The following is a 27,688-nucleotide window of genomic DNA, read 5'->3' on the forward strand; positions in this document are numbered from 1 at the left end:
AAGCAGGACCGCATCTACAGTTTGATAAGAACAGACAGGCAGTAGGCCACCCACTTAAGACACAAAATCCCAAAACAACTGAAATATGTTTGTGAACATCGAAATTGACATGTTTTCACAACGAAACTAATTTCATTAAACTGTTGAGAGCCCCTCTATCTGCCGGTAGGAAAATTGATAAAGGAGAGAGGAAGGAGGGTATGATGAGATATTCTGTAAGGTAACATGTCAGCCTATTAATTATTTAAAATATATATATATATATATATATATATATATATAATAGGCTATATTATTAATATTAAAAATCAAATACACTATAATTGTAGCCTATTTCTGTAAGCACAATCAATGAACCATCAGCATTGCAGGCTTCTTTGGCTATTCTCTCTCTCCATGATGGACAGCACGTTTGGAGCACTATACAGCCTATGCTTAGTCTCCCAGCTAGCACATTTGGTTCCTTGGAAGTTGTGGGAACGTATTTTTTTTGTTTCACATTGGTTGTTGGAAAGAAGCCATATTCCAGACCTTTTTAACATTCTGAGAAGTGAAAATGTTGCCTGTTCTGGGATCGTTTATTTATAGGTTGCAGGGAGGTTCTGCGAATGTTTTACTCTGGTTTCTTGAAAGTTTTCCTGGGAAGTTTTATTTATGCACTTAGAACGGAAGATATAGGTTGTTTGGAGGTTTACGTCCTTAAAACTTTCACTGCATGTTTCAAAAAATGTTTTTACTCTAAGCACAGAGAGGACAAATGGAAATTAATTTCCTTAGTCATTAATCATACAAACACATACATTTTCTATTGTGATACAGCATCAGTGAGATTTGAACCTATAATCTTACGTACTCTAGCCATGGAATTGGTACACTGAATTTTTACGCACATAAAAGCTGTTCATTTTAGTCTATTCAAACAAATTCAAATCTAAACAAATAAAATAACATTTTAATTGGTCACATACACATATTTAGCAGATGTTATTGCGGGTGTAGCAGAATGCTTGTGTTCCTAGCCCCAACAGTGCAGTAATATCTAACAATTCACAACAATACACACTAATCTAAAAGTAAAATAATTGAATTAAGAAATATATAAATATTAGATCGAGCAATGTAGACTAGAATACTGTAGAAGAGAATACAATATGTACAGTTTGGGGCGGCAGGTAGCCTAGTGGTTAGATCCAGGTAGCCTAGTGGTTAGAGCAGCTAGCCAAGTGGTTAGATCCAGGTAGCCTAGTGGTTAGAGCGTTGGGCCAGTAGCCAAAAGGTTGCTGGATCAAATCCCAGAGCTGACAAGGTAAAAATATGTAATTCTGCCCCTAAACAAGGCAGTTAACCCACTCTTCCCTGGAATGCCATCATTGTAAATAAGAATTTGTTCTTAGCTGACTTAAATAAGTGTTAATAAATCAAGTATATACATACATGTGAGATAAGTAAAGCACTATGTGAACATTATTAAAGTGACCAGTGTTCCATTATTAAAGTGACCAGGGATTCTATGTCTATGTACATAGGGCAGCAGCCTTTTAAGGTGCAGGGTTGCGTAACTGGGTGGAAGCCGGCTAGTGATGGCTATTTAACAGTCTGATGGCCATGAGATTGAAGCTGTTTTTCAGTCTCTGTCCCAGCTTTGATGCACCTGTACTGACCTCGCCTTCTGGATGATAGCGGGGTAAACAGGCCATTGTTCGGGTGGTTGATATCCCTGATGATCTTTTTGGCCTTCCTGTGACATCAGGTGCTGTAGTTGTCCTGGAGGGAAGGTAGTTTGCTCCCGGGGATGCGTTGGGCAGACCGCACCACCCTCTGGAGAGCCCTGCAGTTGCAGACGTTGCAGTTGCCATACCAGGCGGTGATACAGCCCGACAGGATGTTCTCAATTGTGCATCTGTAAAAGTTTGTGAGGGTTTTAGGGGCCAAGACACATTTCTTTAGCCACCTGAGTTTGAAGAGGCGCTGCGCCTTCTCACCACACTGTCTGTGTGGGTAGACCATTTCAGATCGTCATTGATGTGTACGCTGAGGAACTTGAAGCTTTTCACCTTCTCCACTGCTGTCCCGTCGATGTGAATAGGGGCGTGCTCCCTCTGCTGTTTCCTGAAGTCCACGATCAGCTGATTTGTTTTGCTGACATTGAGTGAGAGGTTATATTCCTGGCACCACTCTCACAGGGCCCTCACCTCCTCCCTGAAGGCTGTCTCGTCATTGTTGGTAATCAGGCCTACTACCGTTGTGCAAACTGTTGGAGGTGTGAGTGGCCACGCAGTCATAGGTGAACAGGGAGTACAGGTGGGGACTGAGCACACACCCTTGTGGGGCCCCTGTGTTGAAGATCAGTGAGGTGGATGTGTTGTTTCCTACCTTCACCACCCGGGGGCGGTACGTCAGGAAGTCCAGGACCCAGTTGCGCAGGGTGGGGTTGAGACCCTGTGCCCCAAGCTTTATGATGAGCTTAGAGGATACTATGGTGTTTAATGCTGAGCTGTAGTCAATGAACAGCATTCTAACATAGGTATTCCTCTTGTACAGATGGGATAGGATAGTGTGCAGTGCAATTCTTAACTAACCTCTAAAAGCACTTATTGATTACAGAAGTGAGTGCTATGGGGCGATAGTCATTTAGTTCAGTTATCTTTGCTTTCTTGGGAACAGGAACAATGGTGAACATCTTGACGCAAGTGGGGACAGCAGACTGGGATAGGGAGAGATTGAATTGGTCTGTAAACACTCCAGGCAGGTGGTCTGCGCATGCTCTGAGGACGCAGCTAGGGTTGCCGGCAGCCTTGCGAGGGTTAACACGCTTAAATGTCTTACTCACGTCAGCCACGGAGAAGGAGAGCCCACTGTCCTTGGTAGTGGGCTGCGTTGGTGGTGCTGTGCTATCCTCAAAGTGGGCGAAGAAGGTGTTTAGCTTGTCGGAAGCACAATGTTGGTGTCAGCGACGTGGCTGGTGACAGAATTCATTTCATAGGAAACAAACACTCATTAAGATTATTGGGCCCGGTCAACACACCTGAGCACACTTAACAAGATAGAGGATAGAGGGAGTTTTGTTGATGCTGAGAACGGAATGCATATGCTTTTAAATAACACTCTTAGAACGTTCTCTGAATGTTACAAACATTTTCTTGTTGTTCTATGGAAAGTTTTCATGTTCTGAGAACAGAATGTATGTTTTAAAATAACATTCTTAGAACATTCTCTGATTATTACTAAACTTTCATTATTATTTTTGAGGAAAGTTTTCTTACCCTTCTCAGATAAATTATTGTTTAAATATAATCAATAAAGGAAAACTGTAGGAAACTTTGAGCTGAAATTCCCACAGTTATTTAACATTCTCTGAACTATTTGAGAACATTCCCAATATCAAACCAGTTGGAGAACATTGCTAAAACATTAACAACATTTAAATTAAATGTAACCACATTTGAACTTTTAAGAAACATTCTGTCAAAGTAAAGTAAAGTAAAGTATTTTTGTCAAGTTCCTTAAATGTGCTGAAAATGTTCCAAAGCTAAGCAACTATCCAGCACCATTATCAACATTATCACCGTTATCAACATTATCACAGTTATCACCCCTATCACCGTTATCACCATTATCACCATTATTACCATTATCACCGTTATCACCAGTATCACCAGTATCACTATTATCCCCGTTACCATCGTTATCACCGTTATCACCATTATCATCGTTATCACCATTATCACTATTATCCTGCACTCTAAGAAACTTTTTGTAACTTTTTTTCGGATTCATTCCAGTACATCAGAGCCCCCCAGGTCAACCACCTCTCTCAAGCTCAATTTTGTTCAGACACCTCCCGATTTACAAATAAATCCCTGGCTAAAACCTTCCCCAGCTGTTTGCATTTGGCAGCTGTGCAATTAGTCATCACACTGGCTTCTGGAACAAAAGTGACCTGCCTGCTCCTCACTAAAAAGCAATAACTGGGAACAATAAATAATTAAATTCAACATGGAGAAACGTTTGTCTAGTGATGGCGCATATGCGACATTCACATCTAGTCATGAAGGTTAACAACGCACAGAAGAGGCGCCACGGTGAATAGGAACGACCCCACAGAGACGGCGGACTGAATTGAATAAGCGCTTACATCACCAGGCAGCCTCTCTTCTCTCTCTCCCCCATGGCAACACTCAACCCTTAAGGGTCTCTTGACGCAAGCAAGAAATATCACTCAAATGTATTGAGTCAATAAGTACTCAACCCCTTTGTTATGGCAAGCCTAAATAAATTCAAGAGTAAAAAATTGCTTAATCCTTAAAGTGTCTATTGACGCACCCGTGTATCAATTGAAGAAACATTCCCATTCCCATTCCCAAACATTCCCATCAAAATCCATCAGTTTAAACTAGAGATATCAGTTTTAACTAGAGATATCAGTTTTGTTTCACGGACTGTGTCTCAATCCACTGCATCCACCTATGGCGGCCTTCCGCATCTGCGGTGGAAGGTGGCCGAGCTACAGCTGTGTTTGTCAGACCATGAGACGACTCAAAAATCGGTAATCTCACGAACGGTTTGGCCTACAAACTAATATGGCCATACTATGGAAAGGAGAGACTCTCATGAACACAATGGTAATCTCCGTTGTGCTGTACCACCTCCACAAGTGTCACGGATCCGTCTGAAAGTAACCCTTACAAACTAATGGAAGTATGGAGGTAGTTTTCTGCCAACAAAAATAAGTAGTTAAATATGTGTCCAAAAAAATACCAAAAATATTTCCTGAGCTTTCTTATATCTCCTAGCTATAGGACAGACACTTCAAAACCGTATTCCTTATGATGCATTTTCTTGCTGTATTTCTGGCCATTTATGAATGTGTTATTCAATGTATTTCTATGTGCTGTAGTAGTACAGGCCAAATGCAATATTTTTTAAAACAACTCCATATGTTAGCTTTGTTTCCTTAACAATCTGCCATTAGCGTTATGGTGGGTATATGATTGAGAACCTATAGAGGATGTTCAGAGCTGTCTGGTGAACGCTAAAACTGTGCTCAAAAGGTCTTACTTCATCATCGCACGCACGCACACTGTTCTGGAAGGTACACCCACATGTTGTCACACACACACACACACACACACACACACACACACACACACACACACACACACACACACACACACACACACACACACACACAGAGTTCTGGAAGGTATTTGATAATCGGTCCCTGGACAGTGTTGAATATTCAATGGATGATAGAGATGGAGCATCCGTCCATTAATTCATGACCTCCATGATCGCACAATGCCTTGACGAGTTCTAAAGCAGACATATTTAACATTCTCCTCAAGGACACGTGCTACGCCGTGTCATCCACGGGTCATCAAACCAGTCACAGCCCGTTTGGCTGAATAGCATTATTATTAAAATGTAATTGTCACTCCTCAGAAAGTGGCCTTCATCTTCCCATTGTGAGCCTGTCCTTTCAATTTCGCCACGGAGCAACACGGCCATGCTGCCGTCCGCAATCAAGGATTTATAAAGGGCAGCAGTGTGATAATTAAAGGGGAGACATTTGTAGTCGTGGGTTGTTCTGTGGTTAATCTCACCATGCGATGTGCTGATTAGGAGGCTAGGTGGCCATGGGAAACAACAGATTAGATCACATTTAGATTACATTATTGGATTTTAGTAGATCAATAGGATCTGAAGGGGGATTAAGTTTTTGCTTGGACTTAATGTCACACACACACATCGTACACAAAGTCACGCACACAAAAAACGAACAAAACAACAAAAGCAAAAAACAAATATCTACTTTGTTACCACAATATCATAATGACTATTGATTAACAGAGGCATGTTAATGTACCACAATATCATAATGACTATTGATTAACAGAGGCATGATAATGTACCACAATATCATAATGACTATTGATTAACAGAGGCATGTTAATGTACCACAATATCATAATGACTATTGATTAACAGCGGCATGTTAATGTACCACAATGTCACGTCCTGGCCAGAATAAGGGTTAATTGTTATTGTAGTTTGGTCAGGACCTGGCAGAGGGTATTTGGTTTATGTGGTTCCGGGTGGTGTGTTTGTTGTAGGGGATTTGATTTATGTATTCCGGGGTTTTTTGGGCACTGTTCCTTGTTTATGTATTTCTATGTTGATCTAGCTGGTTGTATGTCTATGTTTGGTTAATTGGGGTTGGGACTCTCAATTGAAGGCAGGTGTTGTCTATTTGCCTTTGATTGAGAGTCCCATATAGTAGGGTGTGTTTGTCTTTTGTGGGAGATTGTTTGTGAGCATTGCTTGTTGAGCCTGCCACACTGTTGTTAGTCGTGAGTATCATTTATTGTTTTGTTCTTGTTCTGTGGATGCTTTACATTTTTTCATTAAAAGAATGAGTATCCATACACCCGCTGCATTTTGGTCTTCCCTGCAACACCACGACGAATTTCGTGACACACAATATCAGAATGACAATTGATTAAGAGAGGCATGTTAATGTACCACAATATCAGAATGACTATTGATTAAGAGAAAGTAGTTATTGCCACATCAGTGTCTAAAGGAACCTTCTGTTTCTCCTACGAGTTACATCATTGTTTAATGAATCACATTCAGTGGTGTAAAAAGCGTAGATACTTTGAATAAAAGTTCAGATACCTCAATAAAAAGTTCCTCAAGTAAGAGTGAAATTCACCCAGTAAAGTACTACTTGAGTAAAAGTCTAAAGTATTTAGTTCTAAATATATGTAAGTATAAAAACAAAATCCAATTCTTAAAATATACTTAAGATCAACACTGCTAACAGCTAGCTCCACCATTAACATGAATACTGCTAACAGCTAGCTCCACCATTAACATGAATACCGCTAAAAGCTAGCTCCACCAGCAAGATCAACACTGCTATCAGCTAGCTCCACCATTAACATGAATACTGCTAACAGCTAGCTCCACCATTAACATGAATACTGCTAACAGCTAGCTCCACCATTAACATGAATACCGCTAAAAGCTAGCTCCACCAGCAAGATCAACACTGCTATCAGCTAGCTCCACCATTAACATGAATACTGCTAACAGCTAGCTCCACCATTAACATGAATACCGCTAACAGCTAGCTCCACCAGCAAGATCAACACTGCTAACAGCTAGCTCCACCATTAACATGAATACTGCTAACGGCTAGCTCCACCAGTAAGATCAATACTGCTAACAGCTAGCTCCACCATTAACATGAATACCGCTAACAGCTAGCACCACCATTATTATCAATACTGCTCTCAGCCAGCTCCACCATTCACCTCAGATCAATACTGCTATCAGCCAGCTCCACCAGTCACCTCAGATCAATACTGCTATCAACCAGCTCCACCAGTCACCTCATATCAATACAGCTATCAGCCAGCTCCATCAGTCACCGCAGATCAATACTGCTATCAGCCAGCTCCACCAGTCACCGCAGATCAATACAGCTATCAGCCAGCTCCATCAGTCACCGCAGATCAATACTGCTATCAGCCAGCTCCACCAGTCACCTCAGATCAATACTGCTATCAGCCAGCTCCACCAGTCACCTCAGATCAATACTGCTATCAGCCAGCTCCACCAGTCACCTCAGATCAATACTGCTATCAGCCAGCTCCACCAGTAAGAGCAATACTGCTATCAGACAGCTCCATCAGTCACCTCAGATCAATACTGCTATCAGCCAGCTCCACCAGTCACCTCAGATCAATACTGCTATCAGCCAGCTCCACCAGTCACCTCAGATCAATACTGCTATCAGCCAGCTCCACCAGTCACCTCAGATCAATACTGCTATCAGCCAGCTCCACCAGTAAGATCAATACAGCTATCAGCCAGCTCCATCAGTCACCTCAGATCAATACTGCTATCAGCCAGCTCCACCAGTCACCTCATATCAATACTGCTATCAGCCAGCTCCACCAGTCACCTCATATCAATACAGCTATCAGCCAGCTCCACCAGTCACCTCAGATCAATACTGCTATCAGCCAGCTCCACCAGTCACCTCAGATCAATACTGCTATCAGCCAGCTCCACCAGTCACCTCAGATCAATACTGCTATCAGCCAGCTCCACCAGTAAGATCAATACAGCTATCAGTAAGATCAATACAGCTATCAGCCAGCTCCATCAGTCACCGCAGATCAATACTGCTATCAGCCAGCTCCACCAGTCACCTCAGATCAATACTGCTATCAGCCAGCTCCACCAGTCACCTCATATCAATACTGCTATCAGCCAGCTCCACCAGTCACCTCAGATCAATACTGCTATCAGCCAGCTCCACCAGTCACCTCAGATCAATACTGCTATCAGCCAGCTCCACCAGTAAGATCAATACAGCTATCAGCCAGCTCCACAATTATTATCAATAATGCTATCAGCTAGCTCCACTAGAGTGAGTGTATGTTTCTTCGCTATCCTCTCTCATCCATATAGATTCTACCTCCCACAGACAGTTCCTTGTGGAGCTTTTCTTCCCTCTCCCCACTCTCTTTCAGATCTGAATACATTCCAACTATATTTTATCTCCAACTTTCCCAGTGCTTTTCTACCCATGTGGTAGAGGTTGAGTATCTGTGACCGCCCAGAGAGTCTTCAGAAGGGGAATTTAGGAGTAGGACCACGTTGCCTCCAGGCACTGTTAGCTTTTTGAGTTTCACCCCCTTTCTAAGGTTAGCATCTGGGTAGAGTGCACTAATCCTAGCTCTGTCTGGGGGGGGAGGCATCAAATCATCATCTTGAAAAGAGAGAGAAATAAGGAAATTACAAAGCATCAGAAATGACCGCATCGGCCCCTTGACCTTGACCGAGTGGCCCCTCGTTGTGATATTTAGTTGGGGCAGGTTGCCTAGTGGTTAGAGTGTTGGGCCAGTAACCGAAAGGTTGCTAGATTGAATCCCCGAGCTGACAAGGTAAGAATCTGTCGTTCTGCCCATGAACAAGGCAGTTAACCCACTGTTCCTAGACCGTCATTGTAAATAAGTATTTGTTCATAACTGACTTGCCTAGTTGAATAAAAGGTTAATTAAAAAAATATTGTGAGGTTCTCAAATAACGATCTTGTCACGCCCTGACCTTGGAGATCGTTTATTCACTATTTTGGTTAGGTCGGGGTGTGACTAGGGGGGGCATTCTAGTTTCTTTATTTCTAGGTTGGCCTGATATGGTTCCCAATCAGAGGCAGCGGTCTATCGTTGTCTCTGATTGGGGATCATATTTAGGCAACCTTTTCCCACTTGTTGTTTGTGGGATCTTGTTTTTGGTTAGCTACCCGTGAGCAGCCCAGAACTTTACGTTTTGTTTGTATTCTGTTGTTAGTTTTTTTCGGTGTTAAGTTAATAAACTAAGATGTACGCCTACCACACTGCATCTTGGTCCAATCCTTCCATCAACGAGCGTAACAGATCTAATAGCAGAGAGCACCCTGTTTTATGAATCCATCTCCCTACAACCCATTTCCCCCGTGGTTCCCTCAGATACAATGCCAGATAAAAGCTGATAAACCACCCAGCCTGAGGCTTCTTTCTGCTCAGTCACCAGTCACATTCTAAGACATGTGTCAATACATGTGTCTTAGACTGTGACAGGTGACTGAGCAGAAAGAAGCCTCAGTCTAAGACACATGTCTTAGACTGTGACTGGCGACTGAGCAGTCTAAGACATGTGTCCCCGTGTCACACCTCAGACAGAGACAGGCCTCACAGTCTCACACATTAATTTTCTTGTCATTTAGCAAATGCTCTTATCCAGAGCCACTTACAAGAATTAGTCTTGCCTTCTTAGTCAGGGTAGGGGAGGGCCAGCTGGGACGCCAAGCACAGCAGTGACTCATCGTTTAGGATAATGATCCGTGACACTGCAGCCCAGCTCCACACAGTGACACTCCGGAGGTGGGAAAAGTGCTCACTCCTGACGCTCCACCATGTATGGAAAAACTGCAATTAAATCTGTCAAAGCGGCTGCTGTTTGTTCTTCGGAGAATGGCATGGGTCCGCCCTCCTCTCTCCCTCTCTATAAAAGTCATCATCAAAGAGGAAATCTTTTTTTACTGTACATAGCAGCCACAGGGCTGCATTAGAGACAACAAGGGCTGTATTAGAGACCACAGGGCTGTATTAGAGACCACAAGGCTGTACTAGAGACCACAGGGCTGTACTAGAGACCAGAGGGCTGTATTAGAGACCACAGGGCTGTATTAGAGACAACAGGGCTGTACTAGAGACCACAGGGCTGTATTAGAGACCGCAGGGCTGTACTAGAGACCACAGGGCTGTATTAGAGACCATAGGGCTGTACTAGAGACCACAGGGCTGTATTAGAGACCACAGGGCTGCACCTGAAAGAACTACCCACCAAATGAAGACCAAGCAGCGGGGTTTGGAGCACCAGGGAGAAGGATGGACTTGGAGTGATGAACGACGATTCAGGGAGGACAAACTAAGGGAGCTAGAGGAGACCAGGAGGCATCTCCCCCCCTCCCCCACCCCAAAACAAAATTGGGGGGGCACACGGGGAGTTGGCCAGAGTCAGGATGCAGACCTGAGCAAACTCCCCGTGCTTATTACAGGGAGCGACGGATCAAGAAAGCGCCGAGCTATGCGGAAATGCGCACTATATTGCCCAGAAGCATTCAAAGGCCGGTGCGATTGGTTAAAGCTCCTCAGTGTGGCCAGGCGATGTTGAGCACTCAGCCAGGAAGGGTTGTGCAGGCTGTATGCTCCAGACCTCCAGTGCGTCTCCAGGGTCCAGTTTACCCTGTTCCTGCTCCTTGCACTAGCCTTGAGGTGTATGTCACCAGTCTGGCGCCTCCAAAGCCAGCCCCACGCACCAGGCCTTTAGTGCGCCTGCCCAGTCCAGTACATCCTGTTCCTGCTCCTCGCACTAGCCCTCCAGTGCCCCTCCATAACCCGGTACAGCCAGTGCCTGCTGTGAGCACTCTGCCATTAGTACGTCCTGTTCCTGTTCCCCGCACTCGCCCGCCAGTGCGCAGCCAGAGTCGCCCGCCAGTGCGCAGCCAGAGTCGCCCGCCAGTGCGCAGCCAGAGTCGCCCGCCAGTGCGCAGCCAGAGTCGCCCGCCAGTGCGCAGCCAGAGTCGCCCGCCAGTCCGGAGCTCCCTGAGTCACTCCTCAGCCCAGAGCCTTCAGCGAGGGTGGACAGGTTAGGTTGGGGATTAGGGCCGGAACCAGAGCCACCTCCGTAGGGGGGAGTTTGGGGAAGGGGGGGTGTTTGCACAGGAACCGTCGGTGACGATGGCCACCCTCCCTTCCCTGCCTTTAGTTTTTGTTTTGGTTGTGGGTTATTGTTGGGGTCTGTTGGTTAAGGTGCATTTGGGGTCTGCACCTTTGGGGGGGTACTGTCCTGACCAGTAAGGGGTCATTTTGTTATTGTAGTATGGTCAGGATGTGGCAAGGGTGTGTTTGATATGTGTCTTGGATTTTTGGGTAATGTTCTGTTTGAATGTCTATTTAGTCTATTTCTATGTTCAGGTTTTGGTTTGGCCTTCAATTGGAAGCAGCTGTTCTTCGTTGCTTCTAATTGGAGGCCATATTTAAGTAGGGGGGTTTTTGTCACTGTTTGTGGGAAGTTGTTCCATGTATAGCTGTGTAGCCTTACAGGACTGTTTTTTGTCGTTTTAGTTTTGTTAAGTGTTCACGTTTATCCAAATAAAAAAGGAAGATGAGCATGATACCCGCTGTGCCTTGGTCCACTCTTTACGACGCACCTGACAGCAGTTAAACATTACAATACATTCATTACAGAATTCACTACACACTAAGTATTTAACCTCAGGCCCATACTACCAATCTACATTACAAAATCCATGTTTATGTCTGTGTACAGTGTCTGTTACCGTGTGTGTATACATGTGTCTGGGCCTATGTGTTGCTTAAAAATCCCCACTGCTCCATAAGGTGTTTTTTTTAATTTTTTTTATCTGTTTTTTAAATCTGATTCTACTGCTTGCATCAGTTACCTGATGTGGAATAGAGTTCCGTATAGTCATGGCTCTATGTAGTACTGTGCTCCTCCTGTAGTCTGTTCTGGACTTGGGGACTGTGAAGAGACCTTATGTCTTGTGGGATATGTATGGGTGTCTGAGCTGTGAGGCAGTAGTTCAAACAGACAGCTCAGTGCATTCATGTCAATACCTCCCATAAATACAAGTAGTGATGAAGTCAATTTCTCTACTTTGAGCCAGGAGACATTGACATGACGTACTACTAAAGCTTGCTCTCTGTGTACATCCAAGGGCCAGCGGTGCTGCGCCAATTGCAATTTTCCTAAGCCCCTTTTTATGTCACCTGATCACACGACTGAACAGTAGTCCAGGTGCGGCAAAACTAGACAGCTGCCCTGGGGAATTCCTAATTCTACCTGGATTATGTTGGAGAGGCTTCCATTAAAGAACACCCTCTGTGTTCTGTAAGAACTCTTTATCCACATTATAGCAGGGGGTGTAAATCCATAACACGTTTTTCCAGCAGCAGACTATGATCGATAATGTCAAGACACACTGAAGTCTAACAAAACAGCCCCCACAATCTTTTTATCATCAATTTCTCTCAGCCAATCATCAGTAATTTGTGTAAGTGCTTGTTGAATGTCCTTCCATTTAAGTGTGCTGAAAGTCTGTCAATTTGTTTACTTTAAAATAGCAATGTATCTGGTCAAACACAATTTTTTCCAAAAGATTACTAAGGGTTAGCTATTTGAGCCAGTAAAGGGGGCTTTACTATTCTTAGCTAGCGGAATGACTTTAGCTTCCCTCCAGGCCTGAGGGCACACACTTTCTAGTAGGCTGAAATTGAAGATATGGCAAATAGGAGTGGCAATATCGTCAACTATAATCCTCAGTAATTTTCCATCCAAGTCATACCCCGGTGACTTGTCATTGTTGAAAGACAACACATTTTAGAGAAAACAGGGCTGTATTAGAGACCACAGGGCTGTATTAGAGACCACAGGGCTGTTTTAGAGACCACAGGGCTGTTTTAGAGACCACAGGGCTGTTTTAGAGACAACAGGGCTTTTTAGAGACCACAGGGCTGTATTAGAGAAAACAGGGCTGTGTTAGAGACAACAGGGCTGTATTAGAGACACAGGGCTGTATTAGAGACAACAGGGCTGTGTTAGAGACAACAGGGCTGTGTTAGAGAAAACAGGGATATGTTAGAGACAACAGGGCTGTATTAGAGACATCAGGGCTGTATATACGACAACAGGGCTGTATTAGCAACAACAGGGCTGTATTAAAGACAACATGGCTGTATTAGCAACAACAGGGCTGTATACATGACAACAGGGCTGTATTAAAGACAACAGGGCTGTATTAAAGACAACAGGGCTGTATTAGCAACAACAGGGCTGTATTAAAGACACCAGGGCTGTATTAGCGACAACAGGGCTGTATTAACGACAACAGGGCTGTATTAACGACAACAGGGCTGTATTAAAGACAACAGGGCTGTATTAACGACAACAGGGCTGTATTAGCAACAACAGGGCTGTATTACCAACAACAGGGCTGTGTTAACGACAACAAGGCTGTATTAAAGACAATAGGGCTGTATTAAAGACAACAGGGCTGTATTAACGACAACAGGTCTGTATTAGCAACAACAGGGCTGTATTAGCGACAACATGGCTATATTAGCGACAACAGGTCTGTATTAGAGACAACAGGGCTATATTAGAGACAACAGGTCTGTATTAAAGACAACAGGGCTGTATTAGCGACAACAGGGCTGTATTAGAGACAACACGGCTATATTAGACACAACAGGGCTGTATTAGACACAACAGGGTTGTATTAGCGACAACAGGGCTGTATTAGACACAACAGGGTTGTATAGCGACAACAGGGCTGTATTAGAGACAACAGGTCTGTATTAGCAACAACAGGGCTGTATTAGCGACAACAGGGCTATATTAGCGACAACAGGTCTGTATTAGAGACAACAGGTCTGTATTAGAGACAACAGGGCTATATTAGAGACAACAGGGCTGTATTAGAGACAACAGGGCTATATTAGACACAACAGGGCTGTATTAGACACAACAGGGTTGTATTAGCGACAACAGGTCTGTATTACAGAGAACAGGTCTGTATTAGAGACACCAGGGCTGTATTAGAGAAAACAGGGCTGTATTAGAGACAACAGGTCTGTATTAGAGACAACAGGTCTGTTAGACACCAGGGCTATATTAGAGAAAACAGGGCTGTAATAGAGACAACAGGGCTGTATAAGAGAGACAGAGAAGGAGAGAGAGGAAGAGGAGAAGAGGGGAGAGTAGAGGAGAGAGATTAGAACAGGAGAAGAGAGGAGATTAGAACAGAAGAGGAGAGGAGATTAGAACAGAGGTACGGAGAGGAGAGGAGAGAGAGAAGAGAAGAGAGTTTTACCAGAACACTTTACAGCTTTCCATGCCTTCAGTATTAATAATTATAATTATTGTCTGACCTCATAGTTTGTTCTTCCCTCTCCCTCAGTCACACAGACTCTCAGCTCCATGTTCAGCATCTTTTAGTTACCTCTGCATGTATACATTTAACAGTACAACCCTACTGAGTTGATTAACAATGACTGGGACCATCCTCTCATCTCTTCAGTCACTTTGTCCCATTTAGCACTGTTGTGATTTAATGAAGATACACAAGAGGCTTAGTTAGATGCAGATTAAAATCACAAAAGAAAAGAGTTTGTATATATGGCTGTTACATTCTGCATTCATATAAGGGAATAAAGGGTTGGATTAGTATTGTTTTGATATGATGTAAAATTAGATGTGGTTAAAGGAGGTTTCTGATATCAGCTGTTATCTCATTCACTTCCAGATCACCGAGCTAAAGTGTATCCATGTCATAAACCACCGTCACGCACAGGGGGCTAAAAGCAGAGAGCAGAGCACACTCAGCAGTCCAGATTTACACTCTCCTGCTCATCCTCTCAGGTTTATTGGCTCATTGCAGCCACCGTATGTAGAACATCTCATCATAACTACATTAAGTTGTATTGATCAAGAATTGCATTTATTAATATTTTATAGAGATATATTAAGCGAGGAGAAGTCACCACGCAGTTAAAGGGTTTAGGCCTATCTTCAGCAGGCACTGAGATGACAGGCGCTGAGATGACAGGCACTGAGATGACAGGCACTGAGATGACAGGCACTGAGATGACAGGCGCTGAGATGACAGGCACTGAGATGACAGGCACTGAGATGACAGGCACTGAGATGACAGGCACTGAGATGACAGGCGCTGAGATGACAGGCGCTGAGATGACAGGCACTGAGATGACAGGCACTGAGATGACAGGCGCTGAGATGACAGGCACTGAGATGACAGGCACTGAGATGACAGGCACATATATGACAGGCACTGAGATGACAGGCACTGAGATGACAGGCACTGAGATGACAGACACTGAGATGACAGGCACTGAGATGACAGGCACTGAGATGACAGGCACATATATGACAGGCACTGAGATGACAGGCACTGAGATGACAGGCAACAACCTGGACTCATGGGTAGACATAACATAGTAAATATAAAACTGTCTCCCCAATTACTATAATATTACGTTTCGTATGGTAGTTGTTAATTTGTGGATATCCATCATCCATTTTGTTTGACATGTTATGAGTTACAATTCATACAGATTGCTACGGATTTGCAGTATGATAAATTACGAATTCAAATTTGTTATGGCTAACACTAGCTAGGTGGCTAACGCTAACATTAGCTAGGTGGTTAAAGTTAGCTAGTCAAGTGGTTAGGGCAAGGGTTAAGTTTAGTGTTAGGGTTACCTACAGTGCCTTCAGAAAGTATTCAGACCCATTGACTTTTTCCACATTTTGTTACGTTACAGCCTCATTCTACTTTTTTTTTTATATAATCCGCAATCTAGACAGAATACCCCAAAATGACAACGTGAAAAAGGGTTTTCAGAATTTTTTGCTAATGTATAAAAAACAAAACAGAAATACCTTGGTTTTTATACATATTCAGACCCTTTGCAATGAGACTGGAAATTGAGCTCAGGTGCATCCTGTTTCCATTTATCACCCTTGAGATGATTCTACAACTTCATTAGAGTCCACCTGTGGTGAATTCAATTGATTGGACATGATTTGGAAAGGCACACACTTGTCTATATAAGGTCCCCCAACAAAAATCAGCCATGATGTCAAAGGAATTGTCCGTAGAGCTCCGAGACAGGATTGTGTAGAGGCACAGATCTGAGGAAGGGTACCAAAAAATGTCTGCAGCATTGAAGGTCCCCAAGAACACAGTAGCCTCGATCATTCATGAATGGAAGATGTTTGGAACTACCAATAACTCTTCCTAGAGGTGGCCGCCCGGCCAAACTGAGCAATTGGGGGAGAAAGGCCTTGGATAGGGAGGTGACCAAGAACCCAATGGTCACTCTGACAGAGATCTAGAGTTCCTTTATGGAGATGGGAGAACCTTTTAGAAGTACAACCATCTCTGCAGCCCCCCACCAATCAGGCCTTTATGGTAGAGAGGCCAGACGGAAGCCACTCCTCAGTAAAAGGCACATGACAGCCCGCTTGGAGTTTGCCTAAAGGCACCTAAAGACTCTCAGACCATGAGAAACAAGATTCTCTGGTCTGGTGAAACCAAGATTGAACTTTTTGGCCTGAATGCCAAGCGTCACATCTGGAGGAAACTTGTCACCATCCCTACGGTGAAGCATGGTGATGGGGATGTTTTTCAGCGGCAGGGACTGGGAGACTAGTCTGGATCGAGGGAAAGATGAACAGAGCAAAGTACAGAGAAATCCTTGATGAAAACCTGCTCTTGAGTGCTCAGAACCTCAGACTGGGACGAAGGTTAATATTTCAACAGGACAACGACCCTAAGCACACAGCCAAGACAATGCAGGAATGGCTTCGGGAAAAGTCTCTGAATATCCTTGAGTAGCCCAGCTAGCGCCCGGACTTGAACCTGAACGAACATCTCTGAAAATAGCTGTGCAGCGACGTTCCCCATCAAACCAGACAGAACTTGAGAGGATCTGCAGAGAAGAATGGGAGACACCCCCAAATAAAGCTTGTAGTGTCATACCCAAGAAGACTCGATGCTGTAATCGTTGGCAAAGGTCTTTCAACAAAGTACTGAGTAAAGGGTCTGAATACTTATGTAAATGTAATGTTTCACTTTTTTATGTTTCATACATTTGCCCCAAAATACAAACAGTTTTTGCTTTGTTATTATTGGGTATTGTGCGTAAATTGATGAGAGAAAAAAAAACATGTCACGACACCTATGGAAGGTGGCGCCCCTCCTCGCCCGGGCGGCGCTCGGCGGTCGTCGTCGCCGGCCTACTAGCTGCCACTGATCTATGTTTCACGTTCTGTTAGTTAGGTCTAGGTTAGTTACGCACCTGTTTTGTATTAGTTGTTAGTGGGGAGGGGTATTTAGGCTAGCTAGTTAGGTTTGTGGGTTGTGCGGAATTGTTTGTTGTCAGGGTTCATGTTGCTGATGAGGGTTTGCGTTTTTTCTTCTTGGGGTTACGAGGAATTATATTTGGGCTGCGTCCCTGGGTTTCTTTCATTGAGGGTAGTGCCTTTTATTTTGCACACCCTGCACTCCGTTCTTGTGATTTTTTTCAGTGCGAATATTTATTAAAGTTTATTCCCGGAATCATCTGTCTCCTGCGCCTGACTCCACCTCTCCTGATTCCTCAAGCCACCCATTGTGACAAAACAATTTTATCAAATTTAGAATAAGGCTGTAAGGTAACAAATGTAGAAAAAGTCAAGTGGTCTGACTACTTTCCCAAAGGCACTGTATATATTACTCTATATATTACTGTAAATATTACTGTATATATTACTGTAAATTTTGATCACATTCCTATATTTTTATACATTGAATGTTCATATTGTTATGTATGTTATGTATTTTTTTTACCTCCTGTTTCAGGAAGTGATGTCACTTAGTACTGCCCCTATATATAGGACTTTCCACCCCTACCTGGGATATGGATGCCTGATAAAGACCTAAGGGTCGTAAAGTTTATATAAATAAATATCACCTGGGATCATAAGCAGCAGTGTGCAACGTTTTTATTTCTGTTTTCCTTGCATGGTTCTTGCCATTCTCCTTCGACCTCTCATCAACTAACTGTTTTCGCCCACAGGACTGCCGCTGACTAAATGTTTTTTGTTTGTTGCACCATTCTAGGTAAACCCTGGACACTGTCGTGCATGAAAATCCCAGGAGGCTGTCCGTTTCTGAGATACTGAAACCTGGCACCGACAATCATACCACACTCAAAGTCGCTTAGGTCACTCGTTCTGCCCATTCTAACGTTCAATCGGACACTAACTGAATTCCTCAGTGGCTGTCTGCCTGCTTTATATAGCAAGCCTCTGCCACGTGAATCACTGTCTGTAGGAGCAAACCATTTTTGTGAACGTGGTGGTATATGTCTAGAGCAGTGGTTCTTAACCTGGGTTCGATCGAACCCCAGGGGTTCGGTGAGTCAGTCTCAGGGGTTCGGCGGAGGTCAAGACACACACCCGACTCATATGATTCGTGATGACACGCCCCGCTTGGCCATCATTGGCTGCAGGTGATCACGCAACATCGCTTGGCCTATCTGTGCTGCAGGGAATTTGGCTCAGTAGTCGAATTGTGACTGTCGTGATGGTACGTCGTGTGATTTCTTTCTTAATATTTTAATCCCTTCATACTAACTATGTCGAGCAAAAAAAGAAAGTGGTCGGACGAATATGTACAATATGGATTCACATGTATAACGGAACGTGATGAGAGTCAGCGTCCTAACTGCATGATTTGCAATGCCAAGTTGAGCAATTCTAGTCTAGCACCGGCAAAACTAAGAGAACACTTCACTCGGTTGGCGCTGGATGTAGCACTGGAGATGGCACTAGAGCAGTGGTTCTTAATAGATGGACAATACAAGAACACAACGCTCGCTGAATTCAAGGTGAAGAGAGCCAGATTCGATGAAAAGGCTACTCTGCCTGTTCTCGGCTTTGTACCCATCAACAAACCGATCCTCACAGCATCATACGAAGTTGCTTACCTGATCGCAAAGCAGGGCAAACCACACACCATTGGTGAAACACTCATAAAACCAGCTGTGTTGAAGATGGCGAATATCATGCTGGGAAAAGCGGCTGAAGTTAAGTTATCCCAGACGTTTCCAATCTAAGCCAGCTTGCTGTATTTGTGCGCTATGTGAAAGACGACGTGATAAAGGAAGATTTTTTATTTTGTAAGCCTCTTACGACAACAACTAAGGCAGCCGATGTGAAGAAACTTGTGGATGACTTCTTCAAAGACAACAATCTTTTGTGGGATATGGTTTCTGCAGTTTGTTCGGACGGAGCTCCAGTCATGCTGGGAAGAAAGTCTGGTTTTGGTGCGCTAGTGAAAGCCGATGCACCACACATCATTGTTACGCATTGTATTCTGCACAGGCATGCGTTGGCAACAAAAACCTTGCCTCCAAAACTGGCAGAAGTATTAAAAATTGTAGTGGAATGCGTGAACTATGTGCGAAATAGTGCTCTGAGGCACCGCATCTTCAGTGAGCTGTGTAAAGAAATGGGCTCTGAATTCGAGGTACTTCTGTACCATTCTAACGTTCGGTGGTTATCCCGGGGACAGGTGCTGAATCGTGTTTTTGCCGTGCGTGTGGAATTAGCCCTGTTTTTGCAAGAGCACCAACATCATCATGCAGATTGCTTAAAAAATTCTGAGTTCATTCTCATTTTAGCGTACATGGCTGATATCTTCGCAGCTCTCAATCATCTCAATCAACAGATGCACGCCGGTGGAGTCAACATCATCGAAGCGGAAGAAAACCTGAAGGCTTTTCAAAAAAAGCTACCGTTATGGAAACGACGAACAGAGAACGATAACTTCGCAAACTTTCCCCTGCTGGACGACTGTGTAAGTAAGATCGAAGATGTATCTGGAATCGGAGACATTTCTGTACCCGCGGAACTGAAGCAAGCAATTGCCACGCACTTAGATGAGCTTGCAAAGTCTCTCGACGGATACTTCCCTACAAGAGAGTCATATCCAGCATGGGTGAGACAGCCGTTCACGTTTAGTGTTGAGACAACAGATGTCAATGATGAATACCTCGATGAAATCATTGAAATTCAGCAGAGCCAGGTTCAACAGCAACTCTTCAGAACAACAACGCTCTCAACGTTTTGGTGTCAACAAATGGTAACGTACCCTGTTATTGCTAAGAAAGCTCTGGAGATTTTCATACCGTTTGTTACAACATATCTTTGCGAGCAATCCTTTTCGAGGATGCTGGACATAAAAACGAAGAAAAGGAACAGACTTTGTTGCGAAAATGACATGAGAGTGGCACTTGCCAAGGTGAAGCCGCGTATTTCTGAACTGGTCTCTGAAAGGCAACAGCAGAAGTCAAACTGATTTGCAGTAAATATTCATTATTATGTTTTTGTTTTTGTGTGAAAATCATGTTTTAATGGTTTTGTTCTTTGAACACTGATGTTGATGCACGGTTCATTTTGTGCTCCAGTAAAATATATACCTATGTTTTGAATTTTATTTTTCCAATTAAGAAGGGTTCGGTGAATGAGCATATGAAACTGGTGGGGGTCAGTACCTCCAACAAGGTTAAGAACCACTGGTCTAGAGGTAGACTGTCTGTCTAGAGGTAGACTGTATGTACAGAGGTAGACTGTATGTACAGAGGCAGACTGATGTACAGAGGCAGACTGATGTACAGAGGCAGACTGTCTGTCTAGAGGTAGACTGTATGTCCAGAGGTAGACTGTATGTCCAGAGGTAGACTGTATGTCTAGAGGTAGACTGTCTGTCTAGAGGTAGACTGTATGTCTAGAGGTAGACTGTCTGTCTAGAAGTAGACTGTTGTCTAGAAGTAGACTGTCTGTCTAGAGGTAGACTGTCTGTCTAGAGGTAGACTGTATGTACAGAGGTAGACTGTATGTACAGAGGCAGACTGATGTACAGAGGCAGACTGTATGTCTAGAGGTAGACTGTATGTTGAGAAGCAGACTGTATGTCTAGAGGCAGACTGATGTACAGAGGTAGACTGTATGTACAGAGGTAGACTGTATGTACAGAGGTAGACTGTATGTACAGAGGTAGACTGTCTGTCTAGAGGTAGACTGTCTGTCTAGAGGTAGACTGTCTGTCCAGAGGTAGACTGTCTGTCCAGAGGTAGACTGTATGTCTAGAGGTAGACTGTCTGTCCAGAGGTAGACTGTCTGTCTAGAGGTAGATTGTATGTCTAGAGGTAGACTGTCTGTCTAGAGGTAGACTGTATGTCCAGAGGTAGACTGTATGTCCAGAGGCAGACTGATGTACAGAGGTAGACTGTCTGTCTAGAGGTAGACTGTCTCTCTAGAGGTAGACTGTCTGTATAGAGGTAGACTGTCTGTACAGAGGTAGACTGTATGTTGAGAAGCAGACTGTATGTCTAGAGGTAGAAGGTCTGTCTAGAGGTAGACTGTATGTCTAGAGGTAGACTGTATGTCTAGAGGCAGACTAATGTACAGAGGTAGACTGTCTGTCTAGAGGTAGACTGTATGTCTAGAGGTAGACTGTATGTCTAGAGGAAGACTAATGTACAGAGGTAGACTGTATGTATAGAGGTAGAAGGTCTGTCTAGAGCTAGACTGTCTGTCTAGAGGTAGACTGTATGTCTAGAGGTAGACTGTATGTTGAAAAGCAGACTGTATGTCTAGAGGCAGACTAATGTACAGAGGTAGACTGTCTGTATAGAGGTAGAAGGTCTGTCTAGAGGTAGACTGTCTGTCTAGAGGTAGACTGTCTGTCTAGAGGTAGACTGTATGTCTAGAGGTAGACTGTCTGTCTAGAGGTAGACTGATGTACAGAGGCAGACTGTATGTCTAGAGGTAGACTGTATGTTGAAAAGCAGACTGTATGTCTAGAGGCAGACTAATGTACAGAGGTAGACTGTATGTCTCACTGATCATGTAGAGAATTATTTATAGCATTCACTAAATCAAAATAAATCGGTTTAACTTCTGGCTGAGTTACACATACAGAATGTAATCCCCATAACCCACAGTCACAAAACCGTCAAATATAACACATAGTCGGGTACATTCTGCCAGAGTAACGGAGAAGGTTTGATGAAACATGTACAGTGGGGCAAAAAAGTATTTAGTCAGCCACCAATTGTGCAAGATCTCCCACTTAAAAAGATGAGAGAGGCCTGTAATTTTCATCATAGGTACACTTCAACTATGACAGACAAAATGAGAAACAAAAATCCAGAAAATCACATTGTAGGATTTTTAATGAATTTATTTGCAAATTATGGTGGAAAATAAGTATTTGGAAAATTAACAAAAGTTTATCTCAATACTTTGTTATCCTCTATGGGCTAGGTGGGACGCTAGCGTCCCCCCCGTGGTGCACTCCATCAACAGCAGGTGCATTTCAAGAGCGGCAAATTTGAAACCAAATAAATGTCAAAATTCAAATTTTTCAAACATACAACTATCTTACACCCTTTGAAAGATAAACATCTCCTTAATCTAACCACGTTGTCCGATTTCAAAAAGGTTTTACGGCGAAAGCATAAAGTTAGATTATGTTAGGAGAGTACATTGACAATAGCTGTGTGTAATGTTTTGTCAATCAAAGACAGGGTCACCAAAACCATAAAACCAGCTAAAATGATGCACTAACCTTTTACAATCTCCATCAGATGACACTCCTAGGACATTATGTTAGACAATGCATGCATTTTTAGTTCTATCAAGTTCATATTTATATCCAAAAACAGCGTTTTACTATGGCATTGATGTTGAGGAAATCGTTTCCCTCCAATAACCGGCAGTCAAGTCAGCACCACAAATTAAATAATTACAATTAGAAAACATTGGTAAAATATTATATTGTCATTTAAAGAATTATAGATTTACATCTCTTGAACGCAATCAACTTGCCAGATTTAAAAATAACCTTACTGGGAAATCACACTTTGCAATAATCTGAGCACTGCGCCCAGAAAAATACGCGTTGCGATACAGACTAGCCGCCATGTTGGGGAGATCTAAAATCGAAAATACTATGTAAATAATCCATTACCTTTGTTTCTCTTCATCAGATGTCACTTCCAGGTATCACAGGTCCATAACGAATGTAGTTTTGTTCAAAAAAGCTCATAATTTATGTCCAAAAATCTCCGTCTTGTTAGCACATGATCTAAGCCCGCCGGACTTCACTTCATGAACGAGGGGAAAAAATATATTTACGTTCGTTCAAACATGTCAAACGTTGTATAGCATAAATCATTAGGGCCTTTTTTAACCAGAACATGAATAATATTCAAGGTGGACGAATGCATTCTCTTTTATAACGTATTGGAACGAGGGTACCCAACATGAACTCGCGCGCCAGAGTCTAATCGGCCATCACCGTTCCATGGCTCTTGTTCGGTCAGATCTCACAGTAAAAGACTCAAAACACTTTGTAAAGGCTGGTGACATCTAGTGGAAGCAATAGGAAGTGCCAAAATATTCCTCAGCCCCTGTGTCAGAAAATGTCTCAGGGTTTTGCCTGCCAAATGAGTTCTGTTATACTCACAGACACCATTCAAACAGTTTTGGAAACTTTAGAGTGTTTTCTATCCATATATAATAAGTATATGCATATTCTAGTTACTGGGTAGGATTAGTAACCAGATTAAATCGGGTACATTTTTTTTATCCAGACGTGCAAATGCTGCCCCCTAGACCCAACAGGTTAAGCGAGTCGGAGTCGGAGGCCGAGACTTCTCTGGTCTCTACTCCTCCCGTTGTGGGGTCTGAGACGCCGACGGCTCCCACCATTAGCTCTGACAAATTGAAAACCCTAGTCATTGGCGACTCCATTACCCGCAGTATTAGACTTAAAACTAATCATCCAGCGATCATACACTGTTTACCAGGGGGCAGGGCTACCGACGTTAAGGCTAATCTAAAGACGGTGCTGGCTAAAGCTAAAACTGGCGAGTGTAGAGAGTATAGAGATATTGTTATCCACGTCGGCACCAACGATGTTAGGATGAAACAGTCAGAGGTCACCAAGCGCAACATAGCTTCAGCGTGTAAATCAGCTAGAAAGATGTGTCGGCATCGATTAATTGTCTCTGGCCCCCTCCCAGTTAGGGGGAGTGATGAGCTCTACAGCAGAGTCTCACAACTCAATCGCTGGTTGAAAACTGTTTTCTGCCCCTCCCAAAAGATAGAATTTGTAGATAATTGGCCCTCTTTCTGGGACTCACCCACAAACAGGACCAAGCCTGGCCTGTTGAGGAGTGACGGACTCCATCCTAGCTGGAGGGGTGCTCTCATCTTATCTACGAACATAGACAGGGCTCTAACTGCTCTAGCTCCACAATGAAATAGGGTGCAGGCCAGGCAGCAGGCTGTTAGCCAGCCTGCCAGCTTAGTGGAGTCTGCCACTAGCACAGTCAGCGTAGTCAGCTCAGCTTTCCCCATTGAGACCGTGTCTGTGCCTCGATCTAGGTTGGGCAAAATTAAAAATGGCGGTGTTCGCTTTAGCAATCTCACTAGTATAAAGACCTCCTCCATTCCTGCCATTATTGAAAGAGATTGTGATACCTCACATCTCAAAATTGGGTTACTTAATGTTAGATCCCTCACTTCCAAGGCAGTTATAGTCAATGAACTAATCACTGATAATAATCTTGATGTGATTGGCCTGACTGAAACATGGCTTAAGCCTGATGAATTTACTGTGTTAAATGAGGCCTCACCCCTGGTTACACTAGTGACCATACCCCCGTGCATCCGGCAAAGGCGGAGGTGTTGCTAACATTTACGATAGCAAATTTCAATTTACAAAAAAAAAAACAATGACGTTTTCGTCTTTTGAGCTTCTAGTCATGAAATCTATGCAGCCTACTCACTCACTTTTTATAGCTACTGTTTACAGGCCTCCTGGGCCATATGCAGTGTTCCTCACTGAGTTCCCTGAATTCTTATCGGATCTTGTAGTCATAGCAGATTCTAATTTTTGGTGACTTTAACATTCACATGGAAAAGTCCACAGACCCACTCCAAAAGGCTTTCGGAGCCATCATCGACTCAGTGGGTTTTGTCCAACATGTCTCTGGACCTACTCACTGCCACAGTCATACTCTGGACCTAGTTTTGTCCCATGGAATAAATGTTGTGGATCTAAATGTTTTTCCACATAATCCTGGACTATCGGACCACCATTTCATTACGTTTGCAATTGCAACAAATAATCTGCTCAGACCCCAACCAAGGAGCATTAAAAGTCGTGCTATAAATTCTCAGACAACCCAAAGATTCCTTGATGCCCTTCCAGACTGCCTCTGCCTACCCAAGGACGTCAGAGGACAAAAATCAGTTAACCACCTAACCGAGGAACTCAATTTAACCTTGCGCAATACCCTAGATGCAGTTGCACCCCTAAAAACTAAAAACATCTGTCATAAGAAACTAGCTCCCTGGTATACAGAAAATACACGAGCTCTGAAGCAAGCTTCCAGAAAATTGGAACGGAAATGGCGCCACACCAAACTGGAAGTCTTCCGACTAGCTTGGAAAGACAGTACCGTGCAGTATCGAAGAGCCCTTACTGCTGCTCGATCATCCTATTTTTCCAACTTAATTGAGGAAAATAAGAACAATCCGAAATTTCTTTTTGATACTGTCGCAAAGCTAACTAAAAAGCAGCCTTCGCAAATGGAGGATGGCTTTCACTTCAGCAGTAATACATTTATGAACTTCTTTGAGGAAAAGATCATGATCATTAGAAAGCAAATTACAGACTCCTCTTTAAATCTGGGTATTCCTCCAAAGCTCCATTGTCCTGAGTCTACACAACTCTGCCAGGACCTAGGATCAAGGGAGATACTAAAGTGTTTTAGTACTATATCTCTTGACGCAATGATGAAAATAATCATGGCCTCCAAACCCTCAAGCTGCATACTGGACCCTATTCCAACTAAACTACTGAAAGAGCTGCTTCCTGTGCTTGGCCCTCCTATGTTGAACATAATAAACGGCTCTCTATCCACCGGATGTGTACCAAGCTCACTAAAAGTGGCAGTAATAAAGCCTCTCTTGAAAAAGCCGAATCTTGATCCAGAAATTATAAAAAACTATCGGCCTATATCGAATCTTCCATTCCTCTCAAAAATTTTAGAAAAAGCTGTTGCACAGCAACTCACTGCCTTCCTGAAGACAAACAATGTATACGAAACGCTTCAGTCTGGTTTTAGACCCCATCATAGCACTGAGACTGCACTTGTGAAGGTGGTAAATGACCTTTTAATGACGTCAGACCGAGGCTCTGCATCTGTCCTCGTGCTCCTAGATCTTAGTGCCGCTTTTGATACCATCGATCACCACATTCTTTTGGAGAGATTGGAAACCCAAATTGGTCTACATGGACAAGTTCTGGCCTGGTTTAGATCTTATCTGTCGGAAAGATATCAGTTTGTCTCTGTGAATGGTTTGTCCTCTGACAAATCAATTGTAAATTTCGGTGTTCCTCAAGGTTCCGTTTTAGGACCACTATTGTTTTCACTATATATTTTACCTCTTGGGGATGTCATTCGAAAACATAATGTTAAATTTCACTGCTATGCGGACGACACACAGCTGTACATTTCAATGAAACATGGTGAAGCCCCAAAATTGCCCTCGCTAGAAGCCTGTGTTTCAGACATAAAGAAGTGGATGGCTGCAAACTTTCTACTTTTAAACTCGGACAAAACAGAGATGCTTGTTCTAGGTCCCAAGAAACAAAGAGATCTTCTATTGAATCTGACAATTAATCTGGATGGTTGTACAGTCGTCTCAAATAAAACTGTGAAGGACCTCGGTGTTACTCTGGACCCTGATCTCTCTTTTGAAGAACATATCAAGACTGTTTCAAGGACAGCTTTTTTCCATCTACGTAACATTGCAAAAATCAGAAATTTTCTGTCCAAAAATGACGCAGAAAAATTAATCCATGCTTTTGTTACTTCTAGGCTGGACTACTGCAATGCTCTACTTTCCGGCTACCCGGATAAAGCACTAAATAAACTTCAGTTAGTGCTAAATACGGCTGCTAGAATCCTGACTACAACCAAAAAATTTGATCATATTACTCCAGTGCTAGCCTCCCTACACTGGCTTCCTGTTAAGGCAAGGGCTGATTTCAAGGTTTTACTGCTAACCTACAAAGCATTACATGGGCTTGCTCCTACCTATCTTTCCGATTTGGTCCTGCCGTACATACCTACACGTACGCTACGGTCACAAGACGCAGGCCTCCTAATTATCCCTAGAATTTCTAAGCAAACGGCTGGAGGTAGGGCTTTCTCCTATAGAGCTCCATTTTTATGGAATGGTCTGCCTACCAATGTGAGAGACGCAGACTCAGTCTCAACCTTTAAGTCTTTACTGAAGACTTATCTCTTCAGTAGGTCCTATGATTAAGTATAGTCTGGCCCAGGAGTGTGAAGGTGAACGGAAAGGCTGGAGCAACGAACCGCCCTTGCTGTCTCTGCCTTGCCGGTTCCCCTCTTTCCACTGGGATTCTCTGCCTCTAACCCTTTTACAGGGGCTG

At 43.4% G+C, this 27,688-nt stretch overlaps 1 protein-coding gene across 1 annotated transcript in view; it reads right to left on the bottom strand.

The window, feature by feature from the left end:
* Window positions 1-14,909: 14,909 nt before the first annotated feature.
* Window positions 14,910-27,688, bottom strand: part of LOC123730503 (repetitive proline-rich cell wall protein 1-like) — a 45,513-nt gene continuing 32,734 nt past the window's right edge. The window contains exons 3-4 of the mRNA XM_045707446.1: window positions 15,123-15,550; window positions 14,910-14,936 (exon numbers count right to left, since the gene is read on the bottom strand). Coding sequence (XP_045563402.1) covers window positions 14,910-14,936; window positions 15,123-15,550 — 455 coding nt within the window. The remainder of the gene's footprint in view (window positions 14,937-15,122; window positions 15,551-27,688) is intronic.

The sequence above is a fragment of the Salmo salar genome, chromosome ssa25, assembly GCF_905237065.1.
Source record: "Salmo salar chromosome ssa25, Ssal_v3.1, whole genome shotgun sequence".
In the NCBI taxonomy this organism is placed as follows: Eukaryota; Metazoa; Chordata; class Actinopteri; order Salmoniformes; family Salmonidae; genus Salmo; species Salmo salar.